At 47.3% G+C, this 27,220-nt stretch overlaps 8 protein-coding genes across 8 annotated transcripts; 3 read left to right on the forward strand and 5 right to left on the reverse strand.

Moving 5' to 3' along the window:
- Positions 1–1,389: 1,389 nt before the first annotated feature.
- Positions 1,390–2,888, reverse strand: GGI43DRAFT_412106 (TMEM53 family protein). Its single transcript, XM_083206807.1, has one exon. The coding sequence runs from the start codon at positions 2,468–2,470 to the stop codon at positions 1,571–1,573; it is 900 nt and encodes a 299-aa protein (XP_083057816.1). The 5' UTR covers positions 2,471–2,888; the 3' UTR covers positions 1,390–1,570.
- Positions 2,889–3,581: 693 nt separating this feature from the next.
- On the reverse strand, positions 3,582–4,139 carry GGI43DRAFT_429274 (uncharacterized protein; the record flags this gene model as incomplete). Its single annotated transcript, XM_083209087.1, has 2 exons — positions 3,582–3,714; positions 3,765–4,139. The coding sequence occupies 2 exons, from the start codon at positions 4,137–4,139 to the stop codon at positions 3,589–3,591; spliced, it is 501 nt and encodes a 166-aa protein (XP_083057817.1). The 3' UTR covers positions 3,582–3,588.
- An 874-nt stretch (positions 4,140–5,013) lies between these two features.
- Positions 5,014–6,348, forward strand: GGI43DRAFT_429278 (cysteine hydrolase family protein). The gene is made up of 4 exons (XM_083209088.1): positions 5,014–5,807; positions 5,873–5,992; positions 6,050–6,070; positions 6,135–6,348. Exons 1-4 carry the CDS (start codon positions 5,458–5,460, stop codon positions 6,259–6,261), a joined length of 618 nt encoding a protein of 205 aa, XP_083057818.1. The 5' UTR covers positions 5,014–5,457; the 3' UTR covers positions 6,262–6,348.
- A 241-nt stretch (positions 6,349–6,589) lies between these two features.
- GGI43DRAFT_424629 (PLP-dependent transferase) lies at positions 6,590–8,048 on the reverse strand (the record flags this gene model as incomplete). The annotated part of the gene is made up of 3 exons (XM_083208397.1): positions 6,590–7,241; positions 7,311–7,899; positions 7,961–8,048. The coding sequence occupies 3 exons, from the start codon at positions 8,046–8,048 to the stop codon at positions 6,590–6,592; spliced, it is 1,329 nt and encodes a 442-aa protein (XP_083057819.1).
- Positions 8,049–8,577: 529 nt separating this feature from the next.
- On the forward strand, positions 8,578–9,258 carry GGI43DRAFT_429284 (Endoribonuclease L-PSP/chorismate mutase-like protein; the record flags this gene model as incomplete). The annotated part of the gene is made up of 3 exons (XM_083209089.1): positions 8,578–8,911; positions 8,969–9,118; positions 9,178–9,258. Exons 1-3 carry the CDS (start codon positions 8,753–8,755, stop codon positions 9,256–9,258), a joined length of 390 nt encoding a protein of 129 aa, XP_083057820.1. The 5' UTR covers positions 8,578–8,752.
- A 2,424-nt stretch (positions 9,259–11,682) lies between these two features.
- GGI43DRAFT_429288 (uncharacterized protein) lies at positions 11,683–13,587 on the forward strand. Its single transcript, XM_083209090.1, has one exon. It carries the CDS (start codon positions 11,694–11,696, stop codon positions 13,518–13,520), a length of 1,827 nt encoding a protein of 608 aa, XP_083057821.1. The 5' UTR covers positions 11,683–11,693; the 3' UTR covers positions 13,521–13,587.
- A 553-nt stretch (positions 13,588–14,140) lies between these two features.
- On the reverse strand, positions 14,141–15,687 carry GGI43DRAFT_424631 (glycoside hydrolase family 30 protein; the record flags this gene model as incomplete). Its single annotated transcript, XM_083208398.1, has 2 exons — positions 14,141–14,742; positions 14,814–15,687. The coding sequence occupies 2 exons, from the start codon at positions 15,685–15,687 to the stop codon at positions 14,141–14,143; spliced, it is 1,476 nt and encodes a 491-aa protein (XP_083057822.1).
- An 8,505-nt stretch (positions 15,688–24,192) lies between these two features.
- Positions 24,193–24,677, reverse strand: GGI43DRAFT_386345 (uncharacterized protein; the record flags this gene model as incomplete). The annotated part of the gene is made up of 2 exons (XM_083203779.1): positions 24,193–24,337; positions 24,400–24,677. The coding sequence occupies 2 exons, from the start codon at positions 24,675–24,677 to the stop codon at positions 24,193–24,195; spliced, it is 423 nt and encodes a 140-aa protein (XP_083057823.1).
- Positions 24,678–27,220: the final 2,543 nt, after the last annotated feature.

The raw sequence follows: 27,220 nt of genomic DNA on the forward strand, positions 1-27,220 counted from the left end.
CCAGGATTTACAGTCGTGGCCCCCTTCTTCCCACATGACAGCATGTTAGAGCTTATGAGAGGAGCTTACTTCGTATGCCACCGTATACTCCGTACTCCTATAAGTCATTGAGCGTAAAAGCGGATCCTTCTCTTACTCGCGCGAAAGAAGCAGGGCCATTTGGAGGGATTATTTTCTATTGCGAGTATAACCTCATTTCAACGCATGTAGTTCTCATGACCAAAGTGGGTGGGACACCTCCGAGTCTCCGAGCCTCCGAGTTTTCTAGCTATCGGCCACTTAATTAGATCGATCCGGTTATTGCTAGAGAATCTAAGTAGACTTCGCGTTTTACTTACCGACTTTGTGCGGACATACCTGGGCGCTAAATTAACCGAGGTTAGGACCGAGTCAGAATCTAGGAATACACAGTATGTTGATATGGCATTGCATTACCCAAACGGTCCTATTTGAGCTCCAAATCTCATTATTGGTAATTCATTCTTCTGTAATATGATAATCGGTGGAGTCCTAGTGTTATCCTAGATAGAGGAGCAGCTGTATAAGTTGGACAAATATCGTCAGCACCTTATGTACAAGAAACGTCGTGTAAGTAGCGGTTTACGTATATACATTGAAATAGATTTATTAATTGTTTATTGGGTTCATCGTTATACGTTAGAGTGTAGAGATCTATGTATGAAAAGAGAGAGAAAGGTGTGGTTGCTATTTTGTGCCTAAGAATATACACAATCTTGCACCGTTGAAGGTATGTGGTTCGTTAGGCTGATGACATAAGGAAGGCTGTGAAAGAGCAAAGAGAAAAAGTAAGAGGTGAAATAAGATTCCCTAGATTATCTAATGCGTCAAGATCAATGCACTTGGACTATAGACTTTGGATGTTTGCTTTGTTATTAATAATCACCTAGCTGAAATCAGCAATTGCCATATGAAGCAATAAATATGGCCACGCAAACCAATGCAATTACTATTTATAGCAATTGTCTGATAAAGGTAAAGACTATTTCCTACTTAGGAAATTCTGGGAGAATTTAAACTGAATTATAGACATACTATTGTATGAACTAATAGTAAACCTTCTGGATGGGGAAAGAAATAAAAGACTTCAAACCTCTTTTTGGCATTCCTTCATTTTTGCCTGCATATAATACGAGCATTTTAGCCGCTACCTATAGTATTAGGCAAGCCTGTCGAAAGCAGAAAGAAACGACCCTTTCACCACTAGTTGGTTCTGAAGACAGTTGTAAGAGGCGTAGGCCGCTTTTCTTGTTCATACCCTGGAAATCGAGGAAGGAAATCGATCGCCAGATTGGATATGGCTGATATATCTAGTTGTAAGCACTTTCGAGAAAATTTATATGCATGTGCTATTTTTATTTTATTTTCCACAGTGATAATGCTTAGGGGAGTATTTAATACAATTAAGAAACCGTAGTAACGGATGCCATTTAAGAACAGAGTCCAATCTAGAGATTATATAAAATGCTAGAAAAGGTATTTGCAACGCAAGCTACTTTATACAAAACAATGTACGCCCATGTTAAACTATTACACTTCCTGGAAGAATATTTTACGCTCTGTCGGAAGGTTCGCTCGTTGCTCTATTCCATGATGTTCGAATAGCGCCCCAGTATTCTTCTGAAAACATTTGCATATGTCGCACATGTCCGCTTCCTTTGAACATGTGGTTATCAGATTTATACCCTCTCTTTCTTGCTTCTGCAATATGCTCTTCTATGTCTTCGTACGGAATCAAGTCGTCGTCCTCGCTGTAGATGTATAGATGTCGTGTATCTTTGGTCTCATAATATGGGTCTATAATCGCCTTCACGCTGAACACTGGAGCAGGCTCCTTTCCGATAACCCACTCAAGCACGCGATTTCCACAGAGAAAACCGGCCCAAAGAGTTTGCGTCACGGCAAATGGCCAGGGGAACCAGTTTGCAGTTCCCAGCGCCATTGCACGGGACCAGCGAGCGAGGTTTTCGCGCGTCATGATGACACTACCAGGCGTGGAGTCGAAGACCAAAAGGTGATGCGGCATTGGTCTATCGTGAACGGCACGATAGGCATTCAATGTTGCAGCATAGTTTATGCCGCCGGTGTTGGACATGATGTGTGCCAGCACACGATCTTCCCTATTTTCAGTGACTTCGTCGTCATTGGATGCTTTGGGAAAGATGGCATCAATTACAGGTCTCATAGCCTGGGTGCGTTGGTCAAGGTTTGACCACATGGCTGTTGAGATGGGAGCCAGCACGACGATCTGCGTTGAGCAGGGGAAGAGATCTCTGTATCCATCTGCATATTTGATCAAGTTTTTGGGCTGTCCATCGCCCCAGGAATAGATGAGAACGGCTCTGGGATCAGTTGGACGCTCAACAGCATCGCTCTCTGCATCAGGGTGGCGGATGTAAACCTGCCCTGACAAGGGGCTGAAGCCTGGAAAAAAGTCTTTTTTCTCAATCATAGTAAAAGTTTTAGCGCTAATACTTCTGACCGGAGAAGACTAAATAAAATGTAGTTTTAACTGAAGAGGTTGAATCTTCTAGCACTTGGTTCACACTCGAATTGAGCTGAGCATTCATGTGCCGTCTTGGGATTGATAAAGGCTGTCAAAATGATAATAGATCTTCATCTGGCTTTGTTGGGATGGGACTCGCGTTGTTGGGCACCGAATGACCCGCCTAGTCGGCGAAAATTGACAGATTCGTTATCACTTCTCCGTGCCTCGGCTCGGTGAGAAGTTTCGTAAGCAGGTTCGTACTACGTCGTATTGCTGGTTGTCAATCGAAAAAGGCCAGCGCATGGAGTATTGAATGAGATATAAAGCTCTACTACAGAAAAATAGTAGACCATTTCGAACCTTATTATATACCGTCTTTCAGAGCAACAAGTGGCGCTGGAGCCCTTGAGCAAAAGGCCCCAGATCGATCTCAATTGATCGCTTTCACATGCTTTGACATGTGCGCTGGCCCACTACTAGTTAGGAGGCCCACTAAGCTGCAGGGCCTTATTTAGTGCTGTCAACGCCATCTCCAGAAAAATGAAGGAGTCAGTTGGGTACATGTATTAATGCTGAGGGCGATGTCAATAAATGGAGTGATCAATCATCTCTCAGTGCAATTCAAAGACCTTATTTGGCAATAGGTGGATCTCGAATTTTAATAAATATTCTCAACATTTCGCAGATTGTTTCATCTGTAGGGGGAATGCCTCGTGTATAGTAGCTTCTTTAAAACAGGTAGGCTGTTGCTGGTTGAAGTAGTAGAGACTGTATCTGTATTAGTATGACCCCTTTACCTTTCTTATACTTGAATGAAGTCGGACACCTGGTTGAACAAGAGGCGCGGAGGTTGCGCTTAGTCATGAGCCTCACAAGTGGAAATTCCGCTTTTACAGTATGTAGCACTTGAAACCAGGTAGACGGACATCTTTCAAATACAGTTTCAATTCAACCTCAATAGTCATACAATATTGTATGACGAGGTATGAAATGTTGACTTCTTCTGTTATACTACCTAATACTATATCGCCCTAAATCACCAATGTATTGTTATGGCAGATGCATCATATAATACCGCTACTTTACTTCTGAAACTCCGGTCGGGTTTTGATCTCCTCAACAACTTGTGCTGCATCAGGGTCGCCTTCTGCGGCTAAACGGTGAAATTCATCAGTGTTATCCTTCACCCATTGTTCAAAATGTCCCGGCTATATTAAGGTAAGTACGTAAGCCTGCGAGTTCATGGCTCCAAACTTACTAGCGGGAGATGAAATCCTCCTTCTTTCGCAACATCTAATTCTCCCATGATAAAAACCCCTCTAAGCTGTTTTGTAATGGATTCTTTTCCAACAGTTTCATTCCAAAAACTCTCTAGCTTGTCGGCCATGCCTTCCAAGGCTTGTTGACTGCGGGCGCCGCTGCGAAGGCTGACAAAGAGACGATTAAGGTGTCTTTGAGTACCACCAATGTAAGAATCGGCGAAAAGGCCTTGAGAAACATCGATAAAGCGAACGTTTACGATGAACCTAGGTGACTTGAACGTAGTTGAATGCCAATCCGTAATGGTACGAACCAGAGCCAACTTTTGGGTCTGGGTGAGCTTGGTAGCCAGTTCAAAATGATAAATGGGCATCTTGATAATTTAGTAATAGTAAAGGAATAGTTTCTGTGATAAAAAGCTTCAAGAAATATACGGTTGATAGTGTTATCTAAGTTGTTCCTACTTTTATTGCCGAGTTCTTAAGTATATCGATTACAACCGATATCGGCTTGTCCAAAATACCTTCCTCAAGTCAATAGATGGAATCAGCTTCGTGATATTAACGAGGAATCCACTTAAAGGATTGGTCATCGTCCAAAAAGAGAAATGGATATGTGCTATGCAGACAAGATTATTGATCCTCCGCGGATATTGTCGGCAGAGATATCAGAAGGTCGGAAACATGGAGACACGAAGGGCGTGAATCCATTTTAGGCCGATGACTAATGTAAGCCTAGATAGGTTAGATAAGTAGAAAGTGTATAACCCTCCGAATGTACGCAAGCTAATCTTGAGATCTCTTCCAACACTTCGCCAATTTCAATTTATGAGGCTGGAGAATTGTGCTACTGAGTGATATTGCGATATAAAACACTCATTACTTCTTAGATTCTGAGAATTGAGGTCAGTTGATGAATAAATGCTGCGTTCAACAGGACATAAGCAGCACAAAACATTTCCAAAATGAAGTGTTTTTAGTCGCATTCCTTTCCCAGTCTACTCCCAATAGAATACAAGAGTGTCTGCAGTCTTGGTAGCTAAAATATAAAAAAGAAGACTCAATGCTGATGCTCTCGCAAATGGCGGAGTGAATTAGTCAGTGTTATAACAGCTTAGATGATCAAGTCTTAGCTACCAAGAAATTCAGTGAAGAGTAGTTGTCAATGCAATCGCGTCAGCTTCGACAGTCTTCTATTACTGCTTTCAATCATCCATGCTTTCAAAGCATCCCTTTTGGGAGAAAAAGGAAATATTCCCCTCTCGTCTTTTCCGCGGACTTACTTTACGGTCTTTTGCGGCCCTTTGCGGTCTTCGGCCATATGCGGTGTTTTAACAAGTCCGCAAAACCAGCTCTTGTCCTTAAACTTCACGAAGTAATGCCGCAGGACAATACATCGGAGATAAACAACGCAATTTTCTCCACAGATTTTGTATTGCCGATGAAATTAAATGAAGTAGCTCTACTGTCTGACAAATTTTGATGACGAAGCAAACGGTTGGGGGATTCTGAAGCTATGCATGGGCTTGCATGGCATTTTAGCATAGTTCCTCTGCGTACCTCAGTTAACCTCAAATCCAATTTTCTATAAAAGGTTTCTGAGTTCAGTCTAATTTTCTCGAATTCACATTTCACAAGCATCATCTATTCATCAATTATCAAGCACAAGCATCAAACATTTTAATCGACAAAATGCAAGAGAAAACAGCATTCATTTTGATTGATCCAATGAATGACTTTTTGCATTCAGAGGGCAAGGTATATCCTGCTCTCCAGGCCAGTATGGAGGCTGCCGATACAGTGAACAATCTTCAAAAGTTTGTTAAAGCTGCAAGAAGTAGACATATCCCTATCTTTTACTGCCAGCACCAACTATACGAAGAGGGCCAATTTAACGACTGGCACCATATGTCAAAGAGCCAACTCAGAATCCAAGCATCGAAGACATTCGCAGCAGGGAGCTTCGGTGCGGAAATCTACAAAGGGCTAGAGCCAGATCGTAGCAATGGCGATGCCATTGTATCGCGCCACTGGAACAGCAGGTAATTCATCGGCTCTCCGTATTATTTCGTGTATAAAATTCGTCATAACTTACGAATGGATACAGCTCCTTCGCCAATACTGATCTTGACTTTCAACTTCGCCAACGAGATATTACGCACGTCGTCTGTGCTGGCATGGTCGCAAACACATGTTTAGAAGCTACTGCTCGCTACGCAGTTGAATCGTAAGTCTCCAAACTCGAACCTCCAGTATATAGTAGCTAACAGAGATACTATCATAGGGGATATCATGTCACAATCATGTACGTATTCTCACAGATACATATAACTTTTTTAAGGTGCTGATAAGCTAACCCTCATTTTTAGAAGCGATGCGACCGCTGGATTTTCAGTTGAGCTGAAAGACGTCGCTGAGAAAGTTATCTGGCCCACTATTGTGAACGAGGTCTTGACTATAGAAGAATGGAGTGAAAAGGCCAACAGCGCAAAGTAAGTGGCGCAACTATACTGGTTTCCGGACTTGCCGAGCGGGCAAAGACTGAGCGAAGCTCCCGCGATCACTTATGGTAACGAGTCCAGCTTCTAAATAAACACCACTTTGATAGGAACAAAATAAATTGGGCACAGTTTCGCTGTATGTAAATGTCAAGAATTGTGATCGGTAAAGCCATAGAAATAATACACGCAGTATAAGTTCCAGCCCGGCTATTTTCTGCGGGTGAAATAGTGAATTGACTCATACTTTAATTAGCGAAAAAAAAGTGACAACAGCTCAAATTATACAAATAGAGTATTATGCTAAGAAGAAATAATATATATATTTACAATTCTTTGTACTCCTTATTGGCAACCTTCTCACAAAGCTCTTTTAAAGCTTTCGCGCCATGCTCAAAGTCCTCCAGTTCAAGGTACACTTGAGCCGAGAATCTTGCCCATAATGATCCCGAGATAAAAGCGATATTCACAAATGTATTATAATCCTTAGCAAGACGTTCAAGAATAAAGTCAATGACTTTGCCCACGTTCGACAGGGGAACCGAATGCCCATTCTCTTCCACGACAGATGATGCAATTTCCAAAGGAAGACGAACATTGGCAAAAGCAACTCGCTTTGTCTCCGGTATGGATAAAGGGCGACTCTGTAGTATCTCAACGGCGAGTTTTTCGCCCTCTCGAGCTAAATTCAGGCAATAAGTCCGTATAGCCTCCTCTCCGCCACAGATGTCTTGCCTAAAACGAAGCGCGGTGGGGATGCATAACGGCGGCCCATTGTCAATCGTGCCCGTATAACTAAACTGAAATACGAATGGGTTTTTGGATGCTGGAAGCTCGTATGGACTTATGTATTGTTTCTTCTGTAGAATTTCGGGAAGTGGCTGAAAGCCATGCGAAGTTGGAATAGAAGATCGCATGAGATGTTGGTTCTTTAAGGCAACATATAGAACGGCGCAGGTATGTGGCACAAACAGCCATCTAAATATTGCGTTGGAGTTAGCCATTATACCTCTCAGATAATAAGCTGTCATTGAAGAAAAAACTCACTTGTGACAGTTCGTCGTGAAGAAGTCGGCTCCAAGCTTTTCCATATTCAGATCAATTAAGCCAATGCCATGAGCTCCGTCAATAGCACTTAGAACTCCAAAGTCTCTACATATCTGAGTCAGTCGCTCAAATGGCATTCTAAGCCCTGGCATGCTCATAACGGTATCAAAAATGGCCACACGAATACGATCATGGTTCTCTTGCAACACCAATCGAAACGCCTCAACGAGTGTATCATCATCATCCGCGGTAGGATCAAATGGAACGCGAATGCTTTCTACAGGTGTAGTTTCCACAAGATAATCCACTGTCTTCTCAATTGCTCCATAAGTGCCTTGTACATAAGCAATCATATCTCCTGGTTGATAGGTCAAATTGCGAAGCACGGTGTTTAGCGCCGTCGTTGCGTTTGGGACCAAAACAACTTCATCTGCATCGGCAGCGTGTATATGGTTGGCAATTAGCTCACGAACTTCATCTACTTTGGCCGGATACATGTATCGGACAAAGTTATCTGGCTCAGCTTGTACTGCATCTTGGACGGAGCGTAACGCATCTCGCACTGGACGAGGATATCCTCCATAAGATCCTAAAGAGTAGCGTTAGTTGTGGTATTCAATACAATTCTTTATATGTTGTAGTTTAATAACCTTGGTTTAAATGGATGAAACCTGGTTTAAACATGAAGTGTTTCTCTCCAAATGCTCTCCCGAATTTGGGAGAACTGAAAGCATCCATTGAGTTGGACATTGACGATGTGAAACAAGCTTTAGCTCTATAAATGTTTGATGTATAATTAATCTCTTAATGGTATATCAAATAAAATTTATTGAAAGAATCAAGAAAAAAGTTTGACTTTCTGTCGTTCGAGATTTTCCTCTAGTAATCGACTTTAGCTAATATAGGTACTTGACAATTCTAGTTGTCGCACAGCGCTGCGACTATCCAATCGCTGCTTGATCAAATCAACTCTCCGCCATAATTGGTTTGCCACCAATGAGTGACAAGTAGAAAACGACTAGCTGCTGCATCGTTCAAAGGCCAGCGCCATCGGTGGATGGGATCAAAGGCTATTCACGGCATTGCTGATTCAGCATGATTATTAAATTAGCTAAGATCCTTATCACCGGCACCGGTGGTGCCCCGGATATTCCATTGCCGATGACAAATTGGTTACCTAAGATAGAAAAGAGCATCTGAAAATGGCGTCCGAGATAGGGAGCAGTATGGAATCATTGACGCTACTACGCCCTTGGGGCGGGGGTTGACAACAAGAGCTGAACTCTGCTTGTTACTTCGAAAACAACACACGAACTGGTTCGACAGTTTTCGGAAGATAAAAGACAGAGCATTAGACAAACCTTCAGCTTACAGGTCTATCTTTCATCAGAAACAACTTTCATAAACTTAGTTCATCAAAACTCTTGGGAAAAATAAACAAAATGCCTAGCCCACAGCCTGTTCAAACAGACGCCGCTCCGGCACCTATTTCACTTTTCTCGCAGGCTCAAGTCTACAATGGCCTTGTATATTGTTCCGGAAACATTGGCATCGACCCCAAGACGGGCAAACTCATTGAAGGCACAGTCACGGATCGTACCGTAAGCAAGTCTTGTATCAGAAATAAGAACTTATATACACTAACACACTGTCAACAGGAACAAACTATCCGTAACATATCTGCGCTTTTGGAAGCGGCTAACTCATCTCTCAAACGTATCATCAAAGTCAACGTCTACTTGACGACAATGGACAACTTTGGACCGATGAATGAGGGATATGCCAAGTTCTTTTCAGCTCCATTTCCTGTAAGTGTGCTCGGTACTGCTGTTCATCTACTACAGTCAGAAGAATTAACCCGCTTTAGGCCAGGACATGTGTGAGCGTCGCCGGTCTGCCAATGGATTCAGATGTAGAGATAGAGTGTGTGGCAGCATTGAACGAATAAATATACTTATTATTTGCTTATAGAAACGATTATTGCATGCACTCCGAATTTGACAAGTACTTGATAAGAGACGGCATAAGCCCCCGCTCCTCTCATAAGTGGAAACGTAAGTTGCCTCCGTAGCGTTATAGCTTTGCACTATTACTATTACCCATTTCATCCCAATGCCATTCTGTATCATTTTGAGCTTTTATTCGGTTAAATATCTATCCATAAAACTATAAGTGATCATCCAGATGCTAGATTGCGCTGTAAAACAAGATGAAACACTTTCAATGTACTTTTGAGAGTAGCCTAATCAATAGAGCTTACTCCAGCGATATATTAACCACTTGAAGTGTATTATACTAGCTCAATGTAGCACTAACCTGACAAAGCGGTGGCCTTAAATAATGATGAAGTTCTAGAGTCGTTATGTTATTATTAGTCCAATGAAGCTATGTATTTACAACTTCATAGCTGGCAAAAAGCCCATGTCAAATTGCGGAGCAGTATTTCCGATTTTCTGGTAATAGAGATGCGGGTAATATTTCCGGCCCCCGGGAATACAAATTAGGGCCTATATTTCCGCCTCTGTAAAGATCCAGTTGCAGGCTTAGTTGGCCCGCATTGTGCAAGGAGAACCCCTACCTATGCCGCTAATCGAAGGATCGCCATTTCAGCCATTGCACTACGCCATGCTAAACCTCGATTGCATCTTTCAATGTGCTTCAACCATCAATTATCAAGAAACAAAGGATCAAAACAGAGTCTTATAGATCGCATATGTATTATGCAGCTTAATAATTTACATATATCTATATAGGTATATTCAGGACGGACACACTCAAATTTCCCTATACTCAAGCTTTTATACCAATATCATTACCTAAGGCAGCTGGTTTAGGTCAATATTCATTTTCCATTCCCATGCGCAGTCTGAACTATTTGGTCGCCCTGTATGCACAGATCAGCTGAGATCAGGGGCATCAGTCGGATGATCTTTCGGATCAATGACTTTCCAGAAGCTCTTTGAACTGTTCTGTACCAAATATGGTCAGTCCACACGTACAGTTAGCTTATGATGGGTAATCTGAGATGGTCAGAAATGGACGCCCCTTGTATAGATGAATGCATGCAATGTTAAATGCGGTATTCATTTGGAGATCAAATAGCCCTTTTGGGCAGTCCGCGTTTAGCCTAAACACGCATAATGTATTTGATATTACGTTTTTGAGGGATATGAGATGTGAACTACACAAAACAAGTATGAGCGACCTGTGTGAGTCTACTGCCACGAAGAATTACCTAATTCTTTTATCGGAAGGCATATTAAACGTCAGTATTAAAACTGGCGACTTGTGAGACTAAAGTCTTGTTATTAACGATAATGGAATATATGGCGCTCAAGTCGTAATACCAGCGTAGGTTCATGCTCAGTCAACGTTTATAATGCTGGCAGGGCATATTAGCATTGCACCAAGCATTTAGCTTTCGACTCATCTTGAGTCTTGGGTGTCTGGTGTCTGGTGTCGGTACTCATGGGCAAACAGGTGACTCGCCAAAGCCGAAACCCCCACTTGACATTTCCTTTGTCCCGGCCCGGGCCGTCCATAGCTGCAACAGTTACCACTATTGACCACCAATAGCTAGACAGAACTCCAGCCCCCGCCATTGATGCTCGATCTGCAGTCAGCTTATCGTTTTGTGTAAGTTCGCATAGATGCCTCCTTAGAGGTAGCCGGGGCTTGCTGTAAGCCCTAAAGCCGTTGTATGAGTTCATCATCTTTCATCTAGAGCTTGCTTTCTATTGTAATGAGCTGTTAATATGTGAATCAGCTATAGTTTAAATTTCCAAAGCTTCGTTCAGGACTCTACATTGTCGCGGGAGAGTCATCAACGTAGTGGCTTAGCCAGAACGAGAGACCAGTTAGCAACTTTTTGGAAAGACTAGGCCCTTGGACACATTTCCAATCACAGACACGCGGCAGACAGGGATCGCATCGCGATGGGGGGGCACGATATTATAGACCCACTAGAGCGCGGAATCGGCTTTACACCAGAATCCTCCTGTCAACTACCTACATACTACTACTATCAACTGTAGCTAAACTCGTATGACCATACTTCTCCTACAAGTGAACGATTCAAGGGTCTAACATGCCAAGTGAATTTGTAAATAAGCACTAACGGTGTGACAAAAAAGAATGATTGGGGATAGCTTTAGGTAATTGGGAATGGCTCCATTGTTGCGTTCTCTCGGCCCTTGTCTGTAAATACTTGCTCAGTTGACTCAGTTCCACAACGGCGGCCTGAAGGATTTCTAAGAATGAAACATAGATGCATACATATATATAAGAGATCAACGCCGGTATGACTCCATGAAAGTCTACTCAGCGCTCAAAGTCTCACTTGTCACTCTTCACTGATATTTTGACTTTCTTTCAGGGTTCAGCATGCATATCACGGAGATCACAGGGCTCTTCGCCTTGGCGAGTTTCGTCGCCCCGGCCGCTGCCCTTTCATTCACTTGCCAGCCGGGCCAAGCTTGCTGGCCCAGTCTTCAGCAATGGAATGCCTTCAACAAGACGGTATCTGGACGTCTCAAGACTCCAATTATGCTTGGAAGTCCTTGTTTCCCTAGCTCACCAGACTATAACAAAGACGTCTGTACCGAGGTTTTGAGACAGTATGGAAATGGAACGTTTCGAGAGACTACGTTTGGATCTACCCAGTTTACGCAATGGGAAGCTTGTGGTGCTGAGAACTGTTATCCCGGCCTAGTCCCACCTCAAGGGTCGATGTGTTCTCTCGGAAGAATATCTCCCCTTTATGTCGATGCCTCGGAGCCTTCCGATATCAGCGCCACCGTCGCTTTTGCCAAGCAGCATAATATTCGCATTGTGCTCAAGAACACTGGACACGACTACCTGGGACGTAGTGCTGCTGCTAATACTCTCGGCCTGCGAACTCACAACATGAAGAACATGACGTTTGCATCTTCCTTTTCGGCCAATAATTGCTCTGCCGCTTCTAACAAAAAGAATATCGGCATTATTGGTGCAGGCGTCACCGCAGAAGATGCAATTGCATTCTTCAACGATCATGGCATGATGATCACTATGGGAGCCTGCCATACTGTTGGTATCGCTGGTGGATTCGGTCAGTCTGGTGGTCACGGCCCGCTTGGTCCTTCCAAGGGCTTGATGGTGGACCAAGCTATTGAGTTTGATGTCGTCACAGCCGATGGTGTCTTCAGAACGATCAACGAATGCAACGACCCCGACCTCTTCTGGGCAATGCGCGGTGGTGGTGGCCAGTCATACGCCGTTCTTATCAACTATAAGTTTCAAGTCTACCCACAAGCAAAGTGGGCGACATGGCTGTTCAACGCCACTATAACCCCACCGAGCTCTAACGTTACTAAGAATACAGTTTTGAGAGACGTTCTCACAGCAATGGCAACTGATCAGGAAACCTGGACAAAGAACGGCGTTGCTGGATATGATAACATCTTGCCCGAGTCTCTTACACTTTTGGAGATTCTGCCTGCTGATGGTGATCCTTTGACCACCCTTAAGGAGTTAACGGCCAGCTTTAACACACTGTTATCTAACCACCCTGGCATCAACGTCATTTCGAACACTTACCAACAATTCGACAGCGAGACTGACTTCTTTGTCGGCCAAAACACTTTTTACACTCCGAATACCGCAGTTGGTCTGTCGTCTTCGGTCCCAAGTCGTCTTATCACCGTCGACAACTTCGAAAGTTCCGAGAAGATTGATACTCTTGTGTCCAGCATTCTTAACGGCTTGGAAGCTGCTCGCGTTCAGGTTGGAGAGGCACTGGCAGCTGGAGTGAACGTTTTCTTCCTCAAGACAGCCCCATTCAACACCCCCGACTCAGCAAACGCAACCAGTGCCAACCCTGCTTGGCGAAAAACATTGTGGCACCTGGTTTATGGTGTTAGCTACGAGCCCGGTACTCCTGATTCCACCGCCAACTTGATAATGTCGGGCGCCCGTGCGGCCATCGATGCTATCAAGGCTCCGTTGTCTGTCCAAGCTGCCTATATGAATGAGGCCGACCCGGCTGAGCCCGACTGGCAGAACTTGTTTTTCGGAGAGAATTATGGGAAGCTTCTCGCCATTAAGAAGAAGTGGGATCCGGATACCGTGCTCAACTGCTACAAGTGCGTTGGCTACCTTGGAGAGCAGGATCCCATGTACTCTTGCTACGGCAGCAACCCCAAAGCATCAGTACAGTATCCTTTTAACTGAAAGGGTGCAGGTAATGAATGAGATTACGATAGATATGGACATAGTGTAATAGATATAATTATAATATTCGAATAACTACCTACCTTGTTTGACTTCGTCTCATCTTGGTGAATTGTACCTGTGTGTGTGATAGTAAGCCGTGTGTTTATGGCTATAATATTCCCTATCTTTTTGCCTTCGGCTCGAGTATAGATATACCTTGATAGTGTCCTTCAAGTACACCTGAACAGAGATGTATATACCACCAGCTTTGGGTGCCTATATTCACGAAATCATGTCTCAAGAGATATTGGGCAGTCAAAGTCATAACTAAGTTGGAAGGGCTCACCACAGCTCGTTCAAGTTCTGTTACTCCTTTAAAGCGTACGCATTTCTCGCGTAGTCACATCACATTTATGAGGCACGCTGTTACTACAACTACATAGTTCACAAGTTACTCGAGTTAGGCATTATTTTCAGATCCAAAATAGGACATTGGCGCCACGTTATGATTCATTTCAATTACTCAACAGCAGGCACCCCTGCGAATATGTATTGCGGCCATCGCCACTATAGATAAATTATATACATCAAAAAACTATTAGGCCATCTGCCACTCTTTCTCCTTCTAATTAGGCGCTTTAAACCGCGGGGAGGACCCAAGTGGTAACAGACTCAGTAGGAACATTGCCGCTCCACTCCTGGCCGCTCTGGGTGGTCAGGTGAATGTAGATGTCGTTGCTAAAGGTGTTCTCGATGACGACCGTGCGGGTACCGTCAGGGTTGAGAGAAGCAACGGACTGGATACCGCCGTTGGAGTAGGAGTAGCTGCCAGTGCCGCTGAGGACGGTGGCGCCGACGGGAATGAACTTGGAGTATTGGGCCATCATGTAGTAGGCGGTCTGGAAGGTGTAGGCGCCGTTGTTGATGGTAACGAGACCAGTGCAGGTAGCGCAGCCACCCTCGGACAGGTGAGGGCCGTCCTGGGCGGTGGTTCCGAGGGTCCAGGCAGCAACACCGGAGGCCCAGTTCTGGAGAGGACCAATGGTGAAGCTAGAGGCCTGGTTCCAGGAACCAGTAGAGGGGGTCCAGCACTCAGTCATGTACTGCTCCACGTTGGGGAACTGGTTCCTGAAGGTGGTCAAGACAGTCCAGTTCAGGTTGGTGGCGTAGCAGTGCCATGCAACGGCACCGACGTAGTCGGAGGCAATGCCCAAGACCTGCTCAGGGAAATCAGGCTGGTCTACATGGTTTTGTGTTAGCCATAACAAGCTTTTTCTTCATCAAAGAGACGTTTATCAGTGCGATACATACCAGTGTTGTGGTCGTAAGCCCAGATCTGGGTGTTGAGGCCGGCGTTCTTCAGCGCGGGGCCGACGTAGTTCTGGATGAGGTCACCCTGCTCGTACGAGAACATGTACATGGTAGGGTAGCCAGCCTGGCTGTTCAGGGGCTCGTTCTGAATAGTAATGGCGTCGATGGTGGCGCCGTGAGACTCGTAAGCCTGGATGTACTTGACAAAGTACTCAGCAAAGGAGCTGGAGTACTGAGCACCGTTGTTGGTCAAGTAACCATCGTTCAGGTTGTTGTTGTTGGTGTTGCCCTCGATGGCGTTGTTGAGCTTCATCCAAGCAGGAGGGCTCCAGGGGGATCCGAAGACCTTGAGGTTGGAGTTGAGGCCCTTCATGGAAGCCAGCATCTGGGCCATGGCGGTACCACGGTCACCAAGGTTGAAGCCAGTCATGCCGGTATCAGCGTTGCCGCCATTGTCGTCGTAGGTGTAGACCGGGTCGGCAGACAAATCGGAAGCACCAATGGTGTGTCGCATCAGAGAGAAGCTGGCACCAGCACCAGTCACGAGCTCGTCGAGCAGCTGGCTGAGAGTGCTGGCAGACAGCTCGTTGAAGGAAGCGACGGTGGCATCAGTAACAGCAGCACCGAAACCGGTGATCTTCTGCTTGTAACCGGAGCTGGTGTCATCAATGCTCAAGTTCCAAGTAGACTCTGAGCCGGGAGATCCAGCGCCCTGAACGGGAGCAGCAATCGAGCTGAGCTTGTAGTTACCGCCAGAGTTGGAGGCGTAGGCAGTAGCACCAGCCTGACGAGGGCTGTGCTGAGCAGCAGGCTCGGGAAGAGCAGCGCTGATGGCCACCTGGCCGGCGAGGGAAGCAAAGAGAGAGGCACGCATTTTGCTTTGTCTGTTGTTAGGTAGTCTTGAGTTGTCTTGAGTTAGAGTTCACAACCTTTGAGGAGCTTGGGCTGCCGATCTCGTAACTCTCTCTTCGAACTTCAACGTCCTCTTATAAGACTCTCGGCCGAGACCCCCCTCAACTCCCTTTACCATTTCAACCCCAGCTCATTCCCATCCCTTCCATGAAGCGTTCATCCTGACCCGGAAAAATATAATCACCATCCTCATTTGTCTTAGCATCTTCATCGATTAGGAAGATGAGCATTACACGTCTACGTATTCACGGGCAAAGGAGTTAGTTCATCAGCAGTGGCGGAGCCGCATTTCACCTGCCAAGCCAATGGGCAGGCTAAGTTCCCAGTAAAACGGTCCATTTACGATCTCTCCAGAATATGCTACTGCAGAGCTACGTAAAGCAGACCTGCCCTTGATCTGAAAATTTAGGGGCGCTGTCAATGCCTGCTCCCCGTAATTGGAGTGCCGAAATACCCGTCCACATGGGTGCCGAACTTCCGTAGTAGACCGTTTTGAATTGGCACAGCTGCCCCGTTCATTAATAGGCCCGAAGCTGGCTCTAAACCACCACATAAAATTATATGAGCTGCAGCGCCTAGAAGCTACGTTGTATCACGATGACGCTGTCGTTGGGCATATTCCCGGATGATCTATTGAAGATTTAGGAAAGAGATATTGTTGAAAGCGCACACGATCAGTTTCGATTCGGCCCATGGCATCAGCGACCAATGCATCAACGGCATAGTGGGGCCGGCGATTCAGTTTGCATCCGTCTGACTACGCTGTTGTTTCAGAAACATACGCCCAATCTTGAAGATGCCAACGGATATCTGATTAGAAGAACGCAATCTAATTGACGGAAAAGCTGCCGTGACCCTTGTCTGATCCTTCGGCTTCGTCCGTTGTTATGGCCTAGATTCCGCGAATCTCAAGTTCTCGAATGCGATATACGATGTACGGCGTGACAGATAGCACCACCATAGTAAATGACAAAACTATAGTGGCAGGACTAAGTATTTCGTATCCAGTAAGCCTCATACATGACAAAACCATTCTATAAATATCCTGGACTATCATTTTACACCCTATTTTGTCAAAGTACGCCCTATCTTGTGTAAGCTGACTTATATATGTGCGCATTCCTTCTCCCAGGGGCAAGAATCCTCCCACAGATGTGCGCCGGCCCCTGGAGCAGCAGACATGGTTGGCTGCTTTCACCGCGGATTTAAGGTTATCCAAATACTAAATAAAAACATAATCCTATTCGCACAGCGGGATGCAACTCCTAGCACATAGGGTGGATAAGGACGGAATCGCCCATTGTCAATTGTTATATCTTGGCAGCGATGATCCGGTGTGTGCCACCTCTTCAGCGCCCGCAAAGGAGAAAGATTTTTCTGATTGAGGATTGCATTATAGATCTAGCGTTACATGCCCGCTGGCGATCAATAAGCGCTTAGAGTTTTGGAGAGGAAAAGGGCGCAGGCACCAGCAGATACTAGACCTATCATATTACCGTTTCTGGTGAGTAGTATACTATTGATTTGGCTGCCATTTTGGTGGAGCACGGCATATTTATACCCTGTGACTTGGCCGTAAAAGCTTTGCTGTATCCTCAATGCTTCAGACGCGCCATCAAATTCATGTTATCGCCGGGTATGCGTGTTGCTTCAGAAGAATAATCAGCCACATTGCAGCCCGGTATCTCAGCGCTGACGCATAACCTTCCACATCAGACATCACAGTCCTGAAAGAAAATGTCTGCCTAGCCAGGGCAGCTTATCAAAACAGGCACGGACATTGCGCCACTGCCCCTGGTGAATGCCGGGCTCCCTATGCCTAATAGGAGGATTAAATAGGCTGGTACCCATCACATCATATGATGGTGCCTACATGTATTCATGATACTAAGCTTTTGCTGCACGTGTAGCTTATCTTCTAACAATCTAGCATGTCATCTTTTTCCTTCTTCTACCGTACTACTATTCGCATTGCCTAATTCTGGCAGGTAATTTTACCCTGAGTCAAAACATGAAACGCACAGGCCACCATTTTTATATCCGTACTGCCGTACTACTAATAGCACTCGGCGTCGGAGAATAAAATACTATTCTTCTGCTTACTCATGCCCATGTATTAACGGTGAATTGTGTTGATCCCAGTCAATTTATTTGCCTTTTATTTACGGATCAAGTTATCTATTGTAGAAGTATGAATATAATAATACATGTTGCTCTCGAGAGTACTGCCGTGTTTCGGTTGCAACGGAATCCTATACAGCCATGTCAGATATATTGCTTCGGAACTTGACATCAATGCGGTACCCGCTCTATACTCTATTGGAGGAAAAAAAAACATCGAAAGATTTACCACGTGCGACCACGCCGGATCCCATTAACAGTGACATGCCACTGGAGTCGCGTTAGTACGTGGTATAATGCCCCACGGCGGGTTATCGGTAGTCCTTTCATAATATTGAAACTCGGTATGTTTTTTATTTCAAGCTTAATGTATTCACAGGTATTCTCTTTCTAACGATACTTCGTATAAATGCTAACTACCAAACAAAAGAATGCGTGGTTACGACTTCTTAGTTGCCAACTGGAAAAGTCAAAATTACCGCTCCTTGAGGATGCAGCAATCTTCAGTATTAACAACCTCCTACAGGATAAGGGAAGACAACAGACAAACAATGCCGTCTTTACCAACTCCTTATCCCGTAGCTTGAGTCACTTTCCCTGTTGTTTGTTTCTTTAGCCGCTCGCTTAAGCCCTTTGCGCTCTGTAACACTCTATCAACACAACTCCAATGGGCAGGTCTGTGAGAGCATCCCGGACAACCTTAGCAGAAATATACCTCATACCTCAACGCGCCTTGATACTGTATCCAGTCAATTACTCGTTCCTATTTAGGCCATCCTATCCACATCACAAAAGAGCCACAAGCTCAGTTGTTGGGAGGTATACGAAGTATTTACACGCCGAATACTATTTTCCCCCAGGCAACGGCCCCAGCGCCAACCAGTGTCCATTAACAAAGCCGGAAGCTCGTGCGCCCTTTGCGGATGGTCCGCTTGTCCGCGCGGTTCAAGTGCGGACCACGGTTGCGGTTTTGCTGTTAGGCCCGAAGTGCGAGTGGACCTACTATACGGAGGTTCTCCCCTATGGCAGAATTGCTCCGACCATGGCCATTCATCTGTCTTTTTTGCACCCTTGCCACGATGCTAGTGTAGTAATGCCCTTCTCATTCCCGGTCTTTGTATAATAGCGCCACCGGCTGGGAAGCAGTTCCCCGAGAATGTGGAAGGTGACCTGCCGATCACAACATGAAGAAGCGAGAGAGGGAGAGAACAAGCCCTAAGGAAATCTGGAAGCGAGACGAATCAGTGGCAAGGGGGTTTGCGCTGTTGGTGACAATCCAGAACGAATTGCCCCTGGCGCCACCATAAATAGTACCGGAGGCCGTTGTGGGCCGGTGCAGCGTTCCATGGGGAGTGGCGTTTCTAGATTAATATCGCAGTGGTGCTGTGGCGTTCGTAATGTAATGCTCAGCCGTCGATGGTGCAACTGATGCCGCGGAAAGTGATTTTACGCACCGCTTGGTGTCTGCGGCCGCTTGAAGACGCGAGCACTTCGAATTGGCTTGGTGTCCATGGAAAACGCCAAAAGAGAGCCAGCTTCCGGAGCTGTACCGAGCACGTGGGACATGGCGTGGCAGACTCAGACCTCCCTCGAGCGTCAAGACACTCTCCAACTTCCTTCGTTGGCCTTGGTTCATGCAGCCGTTGCTGCGGAACTCAAACGCTAATGCGGAGGTGCCTTATGACGACAAAGGGGGTATAAACTGTCTTTCAGCCAGTTGGGAGCTTAAGATTCCATGGTATGGTGTTGAGGCAATGTCCAGGGTGAATATCTACTATTATTGGCCGCATACCGCAAACCATGCGAGCTTTTTTTTACCTCTTAGTCCCACCAAGTACTCCATCTCTTTCTAAAGAGAATAGAGAGGAAGAACAAAGGCGGAATGATACTGTGCCAATTGCGACATATTTCACTGCGGAAATCCTCGCTGTAGGTAGATTCCCCTTTTTGTCAACATGCGGCTAAACCAATAACCGAATAGTCGTTCTTCGATTTTTGGCCGCTTTCCAAGGGACCACTCAGTTCACAGCCATCTAGACCCATTGAGGCGCAACACAAAAAAAAACGGCTTCAAGGTGAAAACGAGTGCGACGTCCGTTGAAAAAGCTGGAGAGGATCTAATGCCGGCTTCTATGCCGCTGTCCGCCGGTTCCCTCGGCGAGCCTCTGGATATCTTTCGAAAGGCGGTCTAAGTGGATGTAGGACATACTTTGTACATCCCTCGTAATATACCAGTATCGCAGGGCAGTGGCTGGCCTCGCAGTCTCCTGTCGAGCTGGAACAGGGGTGTAAGCGACTCTGTTTTGACCCGGGAAACCCGGGTGACGGCATGGTCACAGCCTTTACTTTGCAGTGTTCCAACAGACAGTGTTAGATTGGATAAGTGCGCTATGGTTTGATAGCTTCTAACAAAAGGTCGCCACATCTCCGAACTAATCGCGAATTGCTCCAAGTTCACGGCCGAAAAAAATGGCCCAGCCCACGGCGGCTCGTCGCCCGCTCCATTCTATCTTTCCATGGTCGTGGAGCCCCAGAGCTAAGGAATCTGGGGAAACAGGGGTAGCATCACGATGGTGTACGAGAGCGCTACCACAGACCGCCCACACCAAGGGTTCCTGGTCAGCAGGCGACTGAGCCCGATTGAGGTTCACAGTCCGGGGGAGTCGCCAAAGAACTGGCCGGGGGTCCCCGCCATAGAGAGTTGGGGTAAACCGAGGAGCTTGTGTAGATTGGAGATTTTTGGGGTCATCACGCAGGGAGATTTTATAGGCCAAGCTCTCCGTGTAAGTGGCATCATAGGGCTGTTGAGTTTGAGACAAGATTAACTGAATGGCAAGCACAAAGTTTTGGGCAGCTAGCCGTGAGAAATAAGCGTCTAAATTGACTCGTGCTCGGCAGCGTGAACACAGGCGACACAGCCAGTACCAGCATCAGGGATCCTTGAGAGAAAATCAACAAGCAAATCTGCCCAGGCTGCTGAGAACAAAAAAAAAAGCTACCAAAGTCCTTGCATATCGGAAAGATAAAGAAGCCATTTCATTCAATCACATGGGCGGCCTCCCACGCACAGGATTAGCGTGCATATATGCAATCCTAGCGATGCGGGAAACTATTAGAACGTGTTATAACATCACAAAAAGGAATTAGTACTCGCTGTCTTCACTAAATGGATGGATCCGGAGGAAATTTGTGCTCCAGTTTCAGGGTTGAGCGAAGATGGGAATCCCAAGCCTCCATATTGTCTGTGACTCAAGGTGCATCCCTAAGCTGCTAGCAGCATGTCGGTCAGTTAACGTGCATGAGAGACGGGCGAATCAGCGAATGACAGAGCCGCTATGCCGACATGCATTCCGAGGATTGATGCATCAATTGCGACCCTCTAACCCGTAACGAAGCTGTGGGCCCTGGAGACCATTGTGCACCTGACCTCGTTTGATATGGGTCCAGGAACAGCCTGTGGTGAAGGGTCTGGAAACGCTGCTTGGTATGGTCGCTCAAGCGAGGCATTGCCAGTCCAGTAACAGGGTCCAGTAATAGGATGGCCGATCAAATCACAGAAGCTTGGTTGGGGCTGGGAGGTCTTTGCTTCTTTCGCCAAAAAGTGACGTGATGGTGCGTTTCTTGCTAGCTCTTCTGGATCCTGGGTCGCAGGAGCAGGTTCTATTTTTATTTTTTATCAATTCTTTCTATTTGCTCGGTGACCTCATTGTCTGTCTAAGTTTTGCTTTCGGTATCTCTGGAACCGTATCGTTTCAAGGACATGGCGTTCGACGGTTGGCGTATTAGTGTTGAAGCCGGCGATGCTGTAAACTTACACCACGATAGCTCGATCCTTGCTAGATCCGTTAGCGATGATGGAATGGCAGCAAGCGTTAATTGCGCCGTCTAAACGGCTATAACAGGAATATGCTGCTATTTCGTGGTCTACTTGGTACAGCACGCTCCATTCCGTCATGCGGCCTAGTTCGCATAACGGATCATTGTCCGGAGACCACTCATTGGCGTCTTGCCTGGCTGCATAGCCGTCAAGAGCGTGCTTGTGTGTGTGTGACTGTGCCAATAACACTGTAGCCGATCACAGCGTGGGGACCCACGTACGATGGACGGCTCGCCGCTCACTCCTAGTATAGGAACAGGTTCTCAGGTACCAGAACCTAGGTGGCAGCTTCTCCAAATGTTGATTTCACGGCTTTGTTTGACGGCATCACTCGATGCTGGAGCAAATATTCATGACAGCGAGTGTGCTGGAGATGGTTATGTTGGTGTATCGTCGCGATGAAGCGAGACACAATTGGTGAACCGAGGTACGTGATCCTCTCTGTGATCAACGTCAATCCGTTAGATTTTCACAGACCAATCTTCAGGTACAAGCGAGCTTCGCCGATCTGGTGCAAGAGCTATCAGAGCCTAAAGCATGGATAGAAACCAACAATTGTTTCTAGAACGTATGGAACGATGAAACAATGAATATCAGGTCACGAAAGCACCGTTGTCCTGATATCGGACGGATCGAAGTAATGTGTTCATCCACTGAATTAGAAAGGCGAGTGCAAATGACTGCGAGGGTCACATATCGAGTCAATGCAATATGCGTCGTTTAGATTTGATGAAAAATCCTCTCAGCCGCATCTCGAGGTTCGAAATCTTCTGCAGATGAGGCTCAATGGCGAAGCACAATTGGGAATTATTGTCGAGCACTTCGATTCTGGGGATCGACATATAGGATAGGGAGATTGTGAGAGAAGATTGCCAATTCTCTCCGTCATCGTAGTATAATTAGACATAGATGAGGTCGGGTATCGAGTGTCGGTGTCTCGTAAGCGATGAGAAGAACGAGAATTGTACTTGAAGCAATCAGATTCAGCTCAATGAGCTTGATTTGTCCTTGCACTTGTTAATTGAGCAAGCAGCTGCGTTTTTGTTCTTGAACGCAACCACGCCACCAACATACGATATGGAGCAGCTCGAAGCTCGCAGCCATGAGTAGCCAAGAGGAGCTATGCATGAATATGCACGAAATATTGGCTTGGTACGATTACCATGTGACAGAGAGAAACGCAACACCTTGCTAGCAGATGATCTTTACTTTGGGGAATCCTGCGTCCTGCACTGGTACTCCAGACAGACCAACCAACATCAATAGCTCGGCAAGAGCCAGATGGTTAGATTAATAGCCACCCACACTGCACTTGGGCCGTGGCATCGTCGCGCAGAGCAGGCCTTGCTTCCTTCTGGAGGCGCGCCTATGCAATGCACGAGGCCTCAGGCCGCAGATGGGCTCGCCAGACGACGTCGCATTGATCAGGAGATGGAGATGGAGAAGCAAACACAGCCACCGCAGAAATGGATCCGTGAATGCAGCAGCTCTCGAAACGAGGCCAGAGTACCGGCTGCGGTGGGACCGGTGAAGATCATTTCATGTAAGTAAGTAAATAAGGTAGGCCAAGATATGCCTGGGTTAAGCGAGTTGTTGGTGCTGGCATGTATAGAGCTGTAGGTGCTTGTACAAGTACATACAGTATGCGCTGAGCTACCTTGGCTACCGGGTATGATCTTTAAGAGTAGATAGTGCTTTTTAGCATCAACAGCACGACTAAGAGCCTGGAGCTAATTCTGATTTATAAAGCTGTTTAGTAGGACGTAAGAAAATGAATGAGTAAATTAGTAATTCACTATTATACACTTGATCGCAGCAACCAACTGTGCTTTAGGCTTTAGGTTAGTCGTGGCTTGAAGCCGATGTTCTCTTCCATACACTGTCTAATAGCGGCCGTGTCGCTAGCTCCTGCCGGCAGCAATGTCCGCCTTGTTCTCGGTGCTCCTTCCATGATTTATTGCCACAAAATGGGAAGGAAAGACCTGTCGACTTTTGCATCGTATTGCTTGTTGTCCCGTCTTCCGTATCTGTTACCCCATTCGATGTTCCCTTGGGCAAGAGCGCACTAGCCGCTATACGCAATGTGCCAAGGCAGGTATCGGGAAGTAGATCCCTCCTGCCTGTACGTCTAGGTAGCAGCGTTATCAAAAGGTTCCCAGTGGAGCCCGCGGATAGATAGCCTTTCCCAGCATCCGTAGAAGTCTCGAAGCTTATCCGTCAGTGAGTTTGACATGCTCTCTGACAAGCATTGTTGTTTATCTGACATAACTCAGAGCTGAAGCATTGCCCCTACTCAGTCGCACTCCGTAATAAAGATAGTAATAACTGTAACTCAGAGCTACGTGCGGTATGAGTCTGGATGCTTACAGAAGTGGTGGCACCGTGCCAGTCCCCAAAACACAGTGGCCGTGCCAGTGCGTTAGGCTTTCCTCGGCTCAGGTACTTTTTGGTACCTGGCGTTAGGAGCCTCTAATTAGTCGGCCATGGGCCAGCAGGCGCTCGCACCGTGCATTCTCCCAGCCACGCTGCAGATGGCCTAGGGCCAGAAGGGACAAGCGCGTGATCAGAGCCCACTAGAGCCAGAACTTCTGAGCAGTGCTCAGCGGCTGCTAGCCTGGCCGCTAGTCAGCTTTTGGGCACAGCGGCGTATCGATAATCGACTAATCGACCATTAACTCGCTATCAGCACCAGCTAGCACTACTCGCGAGCACTGCTGTCTCCACGCCATTGGATTGCGCCAGCGGTTATTCCTGGGCTTGGGTCGCAATTTCGCCGTCTTCTGCGCTGAGATTTGGGATTTGCTCTCTGGGCTTCTGCGGCCATCCTGAAGCACATCGTCTGTGGAACCGATGCCCACAGAAAAGAGGTCCACGGATAGCTCCGCTCGCTCATGCGTGCACTGCAGCGGCCAAGGCATTGGCTGCGACGCTCCAGATATGGCAGAGCATGGCATGGCAAGGGTGTGTCAGTTGCTAGCAAACGACTCTACCGCACAGGTACTAGCAGCGATACGTTTATTAGGCAACTTTGACGATATATACAGCAGTAATGCGGTCTTTGTCGTGTGGTTGAACGCGGCTACGCACTGTAGACTCGACTTTGTACGAGCAGGTATTGGGAGCATCGAGCACGCTGAAGCGCTTCCCTGCTTACATGTACACCGTACAGTGTGGCCAGCAAATCACGTACAGGAGGGTGGGCTGGCGATAAATGGTACGCCGAACGGGATAATTGCCTCGTCGGAGTCATCCCGGTATGCGAAGAAGCCCACGAACTGCTGTGCTGCTGTTGCTGGCAATGGCTGGACCAGGATATTCCTTGGATGTACACGAGAGTACGCAGTACGTTTCATTGAGATTGTAAGTGAATTGGCAGCAAGACACGCCGACATCGACAAATACATTGCAAAACAAGATGAGAGCAAGTGAGCGAGAGAATCGTCACAGGAGAGTCTGAGCTGCCGCCGAGTCTCGATCCGGCCAGGGCCATGCCGGAGGCGGTGTTTCTAGTGGCTGCTCTTGAGCCTCACACTGTCCGAGGCGGCCTTTACACAAGATGACGAAGCATCTGGTCTGAGTTCCATTCTTAGTAGCTCGGATGCCGTTCTAGGTACCTCCGTGCCTGGAGCAAGAGTCAGCCAGCAGCAGATCGAACAGAGCAAGGCAGGGGGGAGCGGGCTGAACTTTGGAACAGTCGGTTATAGGCATCCAGGCGAGGCAATTGGATGGACGAGAAGAGAACGAGAAAAAGGCGTTGGGAAGATTCGGTTATTGGGAATGAGGCCGGAATCGGATAAGGCTGTTTCATGCGACAGGATGAGATGTTCAGCTCTTGTACTGGCGCTCGTCAACTGGGTGCGGCGGTACATGGGATCCGTCCTATTCGCCGTAGTGCGAGATACGGACGCAAAAGTTACCGCCAATGTACTACGGCCGCGTATCTACTTGTCTGTACCTTATCTACGTGCTAGACTTGCAATCTACTAAACTTGATGCAATGGCGACGACAGAAGGCAAGGATGAAAAGCCTTTTCCCGCCATGGCACGGATGCTGGCCTGCTGCGTATTCGCGACCTGTGGCGGCCAGGCACAAATCGCCAAAGGGTGTGTGGCCTCTGCCGTCTAGCGTGAGCCTGACGAGCATTAAAAAACGCTGCTGCCAATGCCCAATCTGCCATACGAGTACTGTACTGCAAAGTATTTGCCTCCCAAAGGCTGATGCGCTGCGTCCATCCGCGTCATCCGCGGGTACCCATAGCTTTGCGCTGCAGAGGCAGACCAATACGGCGCAGAGCAGAGGCATTAATTCGTGACCCGTCTGGATTCGAGATTCACTGCATTTTTTGTGCAAAAAAAGGCCTTTATCAGGCGACGGCAGCATGACTTGAGAGGACATCCAGCAGGCGGCCACACCCTGTTGCAGGTTACAGTGCAGGACAGTGCGAGCGACTCCACCAGAGCACGGTACAGTACAAATACGGTACAGTACATGCAGCCGCTAGCGCTAGCCCACTTGTATCTCCCCAGGGCCCTGCGCAGCGCAGGTACTTTGCCGTCATCCCACCAATGCAGGATGGGATGAGCAGCTGATGCGTGCGACATCCCTCGTACATATTTCTAGCAGTGCGACTCTGCTGCTCTGCTACAGGCATATGAAGAACTAGCAATAGCACCTACATATGCGGACATATTAATATCCCATATCCTTACCCTTCATTGCATGCCAGTTTATTCTTCTGCAGCAGCTGGCCCTGGCCCCTGCCGATTGGACGCCATCGAGCCTGCTGGGACCCGCGCGCCGCTGGACCAACATGAGTTCAGCAGGCTGGCGGTACGTACCTCAAGGTACAGACCTGTGACAGACCAGTAGCTCGTGAGTACCCGTACATGCAGGCGACGCACCGTGCGAGCCCCGCCCAATCCACACGGCAAGCAGCGGCCCGCTGTAGCCCTCCTAGGCTGCCCCCAGCCCCAGGCCTGTTCGGCGATGCTCCAGCGGTCTCCAGCGCGCTCCAGCGCCGATAGCGCACTGTGAAGCCCTGGTCCGAGCTAGCGGGCGCAGCAGAACAGGCTGGACCGCACAGTAACGCTACTGTGTCGCCGCATGGTGGGCGACTCGGGAGTGCCTTTTCGTCGCTCGTCCGTCGCCAAACCTCTTCCTTCTCCCTCTGTTCTGTTCGCTCGAGCAGCATCTTTTGTCTCTGCTTCGCCGTTTGACCTGAGCGACGCCCAAGCCGCTGTTCTGTGCGCAAACCTCCGCTTGGGATGCTTGTGTTGCTCACGGGAACGCGCCTCGCCCCCCAGCCCCGTTATCTCTAGGTATTTCTTCTGTTCTGTGACTCGGCGCTTTTCAGTCGTGCTGAGGCTGGCAGTTTCCACCCCTCCATTGCTCTGATTACGACCTCCCCGCCAAAAATACATACCTGCTACTGTTATCGCGCGCAGCTTGCAGCTCGGCTCAACACCCCGCGAAGCGCCCTGCAGCAGCCTTTCTTCT

The sequence above is a fragment of the Trichoderma evansii genome (assembly GCF_050947405.1).
Source record: "Trichoderma evansii strain SZMC 28006 chromosome Unknown GGI43scaffold_19, whole genome shotgun sequence".
Taxonomy (NCBI): domain Eukaryota; kingdom Fungi; phylum Ascomycota; class Sordariomycetes; order Hypocreales; family Hypocreaceae; genus Trichoderma; species Trichoderma evansii.

Coding starts and splice junctions, on each gene's coding strand:
- GGI43DRAFT_412106 (XM_083206807.1), bottom strand. CDS start 2,470: ATGATTGAGAAAAAAGACTTTTTTCCAGGCTTCAGCCCCTTGTCAGGG.
- GGI43DRAFT_429278 (XM_083209088.1), top strand. CDS start 5,458: ATGCAAGAGAAAACAGCATTCATTTTGATTGATCCAATGAATGACTTT. Junction 5,808..5,872: donor TCGCGCCACTGGAACAGCAG/GTAATTCATCGG, acceptor GAATGGATACAG/CTCCTTCGCCAATACTGATC. Junction 6,071..6,134: donor GGATATCATGTCACAATCAT/GTACGTATTCTC, acceptor CCTCATTTTTAG/AAGCGATGCGACCGCTGGAT.
- GGI43DRAFT_429288 (XM_083209090.1), top strand. CDS start 11,694: ATGCATATCACGGAGATCACAGGGCTCTTCGCCTTGGCGAGTTTCGTC.